This window comes from Nematolebias whitei, chromosome 16 (assembly GCF_014905685.2).
Source record: "Nematolebias whitei isolate Nwh7 chromosome 16, NemWhi1, whole genome shotgun sequence".
Taxonomy (NCBI): domain Eukaryota; kingdom Metazoa; phylum Chordata; class Actinopteri; order Cyprinodontiformes; family Rivulidae; genus Nematolebias; species Nematolebias whitei.
The window spans coordinates 29887374-29891560 of NC_056513.1; the positions used below are offsets into that span (position 1 = coordinate 29887374).

The window sequence follows — 4187 nt, forward strand, 5'->3', positions numbered from 1 at the left end:
ATTGAATACTGATAACGTCAATAATGGGGGATTTCAATATTCATGTACGGTAGATGTTGAAAGTGATAGCTTAAGTATAGCCTTCAAAAATTTAATGGTCAATTGGTTTTACCCAAAATGTCCACACATCGACTCATCATCATCATCACACTCTTGACCTGGTTCTACATATGTCATAGAGATTAAGTACTTATTAATACATCCTCAAAATCCTGTTCTGTCTGACAATTTTTTAATTGTCTTCAAGTTTACATTCAATGACTACACAGCCACTGAGAGTAAATTTCATCTTAGCAGAATCAGAAAATGTTGTAACTAAACTTAAATAATCTCTTCCATTGTTGTTTCCCTCAGTCTTGCAGAGTAATGCACCAGAGAACAGTGACTAAATTAGCTTGTTGATAATTTTACAACTTCATTGCAAACTTTGAAAAAATTGCTCCAATGTTAAAGAAAGTAATCAATCAGAGGAAACTGGTTCCTTGGTTCAGTTCTGAGTTACATACTTTAAGACCGGCATCTAGAAAGCTGGAAAGAAAATGGCGCTCTACTAATTTGGAAGAGTTTTATTTATCTTGGAGAGATAGCCTGCTATCAAATAAAAAAGCTCTCTGTAAAGCTAGAACTTTATATTAATCGTCTTTAGTACAAACCGGATTCCAAAAAAGTTGGGACACTAAACAAATTGTGAATAAAAACTGAATGCAATGATGTGGAGATGGAAAATGTCAATATTTTATTCGTAATATAACACAGATGACAGATCAAAAGTTTAATCTGAGTAAATGTAACATTTTAAAGGAAAAATGTGTTGATTTAAAATTTCAGTGTCAACAAATCCCAAAAAAGTTGGGACAAGTAGCAATAAGTGGCTGGAAAAAGGAAATTGAGCATATAACAAACAGCTGGAAGATCAATTAACACTAATTAGGTCAATTGACAAAACATTTGGCGCATCATAAAGAGGAAGGTGCGACAAAGAAGGTTGAAGCCGATTGAACAGTCAGAGACCTGTATTAGACATGAATGGGAGAGCATTCCTATTTCTAAACTTGAGAAACTGGTCTCCTCTGTCCCCAGACGTCTGTTGAGTGTTGTAAGAAGAAGGGGGGATGCCACACAGTGGTAAAAATGGACTTGTCCCAACTTTTTGGGGATTTGTTGACGCCATGAAATTTGGAAACAACAGATTTTTCCCTTAAAATGATACATTCTCTCTGTTTAAACTTTTGATCTGTGATTTGTGTTCTATTCTGAATAAAATATTAGATGTTGGCACCTCCACATCATTGCATTCAGTTTTTATTCACAATTTGTTTAGTGTCCCAACTTTTTTGGAATCCGGTTTGTAGATGAGGACAAAAATAATCCCAGGTTTCTGTCCAGTACTATAGCTTGACTAATGAATAGTACTACTAGTAGTACATACTTTTGCCACTCACATATATGTAATTTTGGATAATTTTCCTTAATAAATAAACAACCAAATATACAATTTTGGATATTTTGTTTGACTGGGTTCTCTATCTACTTTTAGGACTTGTGTGAAAATGTGATAAAAAAATTAGTTCCGAAAGTGTCCGGTTGATTACGTAAACATAAAACTTATTTTAAATGTGCCAAACTTAAAAACTTGTTTCAAGTCACGGCCAGTGTCAGTTGATACAGTACGAAAGTCAGAGACTCAACATTTTTTCTTGGTGTCAAGTTCATCAGAAAGAGTTAAATTGATCAGGTTTAACATTCTCTGTTGCTCTTTCATGTCAAAATTAAACTTTATTGAAAAATCCAACAGTTTTTCTCAGACTTCAAAGTTGGCCATCATGAGAAATCTGCAGTAAATGAAGTGTGCTCATTTTTTAAAAGCAAAATAAGAAGCAATAAAAATGTTTTTCATATAAAGTAACATCTTGGGGGCTCATTACTTTGGGTTTTCACAAATTGCCTTTCTTCATTTTATTTATTTATTATTTAATGTTTTTTTTTTTTTTTGCTTTCTGTCTCTTACAGTTCTGTACATCAGCACCCAGAAGAGGAAGGGGTAGTGAAAATGTGTTTTCCTTTTTGGTTTTTATATGTTTCAGACAACAGCTGTTTAATGTTTTTGGTTCTGTAAAGCCTCAATGCTTGGAGCAAATTGTAAATTTTATTTACATGTATGTAATTTTTTTTGTTGGTGAACACTGTTGCTTTGACTTTAAAAATAAAAATCTGTTGTGTTAAATGCATCAAGTCCAAGTTGTTCTTTAAGCAGATAATTTAGCACAACAAATTTAACTTCAAATGATCTAAACTGTAAGATTAAAAAAGTTATGGTAGCAGATTTGTAATTTAAATAGTCAGAATTCTTGTTACTGTTGGGCTTGTGTCTGGAATAGGCCTGTCACAAGAAATCAATTAATCACATGATAAATGAAAATGATCGACCTCCGTCTTGTCGAAGCTCCAAAATTCACGGTTGAAACCCGTGCCTTCATGTAAAAAGTTGTTTTCCTCTGCAGAAAGAAGCTGAGAACTTGTTTACTGATTTTTTTATTAAAAAAATCTGTGTAAAAAATGCTATGCTAAAGAGCTCAAACCACACAGAGCGTCCGCCATTTTGAGAACTGAATAAAGGAAGGAGAGACAGCCCATGTCATGTCAAGAGGTCTCCCTCCCATTTTTCTTAGAGACACGCTGCTCGCTCCCTCACCATCCATCATAGGTTCAAACAGTCTTATACTGCCATCCAGTGTTAAAAAAAATATACTACACTCAAAACAAATTAACCAACATTTCGGCTTAAATTTGATAGTAATTATTAATTATTGTCAAATTTCAAACAATATTATCGTTTATCGCAATAATTTCTGAGACAATTAATCGCCCAGCACCATTTGTTATGACAGGCCTAGTCTGTAAGTGGTTGGTAGTTGGACATCTCATTTCTTGAGCTAAATACCTCACTTGTTTTATTTTCGACGCAAGCAAAATTGCGGTACCTAAATTTAGCCCTTTATTTTTCCACCGGGCTTCAAAAGGATCAGAACATAATAATGTAATTTGTAAAAATGTGCTAATTCTGTTAATAATCTTGATGGACCTGGTATGCAGAAACTGAATGGCTTGTGTTCAAACGTTCTCATCTTTATTTAAAACTCCGTACGAGTAAAAAACAACAACAAAATTTCTCAACCAAAACTCCTCTTTGATGCTGTCTGAGCTTTTATCTCTGGCTTTCAGGTTGTCAAACACATTAATGATGGGACTTAAAATACTGCTTGATCATGAGATAATGACGGAGTGCTGCAGTCATGTTATCTGAATAATGCAGAGCATGATGGAGCATGCAGAGAAAGCGTGTTTCTCTTTTTAATGCCCCATTACTGACTGATTCAATACCTCTGATAGGAAAGGTACAGGGTATACCTTGTGGACAATGATGTGTGTTGGTAACAAAGACCGCAGGACTAATCTGTAAATGGTGCCCCCTGCAGACGGCTTTAATGTGAATCACATCAACTCCCACTGCCCTCTGCAGCCTCCTGTCTTTCACTTCTTTCACATAGAATCTAAACATCACTGGCTTTGACTACATACATGTTTTTTTTTTTTCCTTAGCTCCATCAAGTTTGCCTGTAAACTCGTTTTTTTGTGTGAAAATCAATTCAGCAACATATGCAACAATCTGGAGGGTTATTCCATTTCAACTGGGTGGCCTTCAGCAAATGAGTTCAAAAGCAGCATCACCTCATTACACTGAGATAAGAAACGTATAAATCTATGATTCATTAGGTTCAAAACGAGAAGGCTGTATTGTGTAGGCAGTAAGGGTAATCTTTATTTTCTTCTAAGGGAGGACTTTTTTTTCTCCTCTGGTTTTAAGAGCCTTGTTTTCCAACCTGTACATGCGCACTCTTGCCCCTGGAAGGAGACAAAAGGCTGCCAAGGTCAGGCCTTATTTGAGAATGAAGGACACGTTATTGATCAAATTCTGCTGAGCTGCGGCTGTGGAGAAAATGTTTTGGAGTGGTGGTGGGGTGATTGAGCTGCTGCTGTACAGACACACACACACAGGCGGAAGTTGCCACTGAGTGATGTGTCCACAGAAACAAACTGTACATACGCACTGCAACACGCGGTCATTATAGCGCCTAGCGAGGGTTGGTATAGACAAATATTTACCCACTGGAATCGTACCGAGGTGT

At 35.9% G+C, this 4187-nt stretch overlaps 1 protein-coding gene across 1 annotated transcript in view; it reads left to right on the forward strand.

Moving 5' to 3' along the window:
- The window catches only part of lsm6 (LSM6 homolog, U6 small nuclear RNA and mRNA degradation associated), an 8411-nt gene extending 6366 nt beyond the window's left edge, over nt 1-2045 (forward strand). The window contains exon 4 of the mRNA XM_037689850.1: nt 2011-2045. Within this exon, the coding sequence (XP_037545778.1) occupies nt 2011-2045 (35 nt within the window). The remainder of the gene's footprint in view (nt 1-2010) is intronic.
- The last annotated feature ends 2142 nt before the right edge of the window (nt 2046-4187 follow it).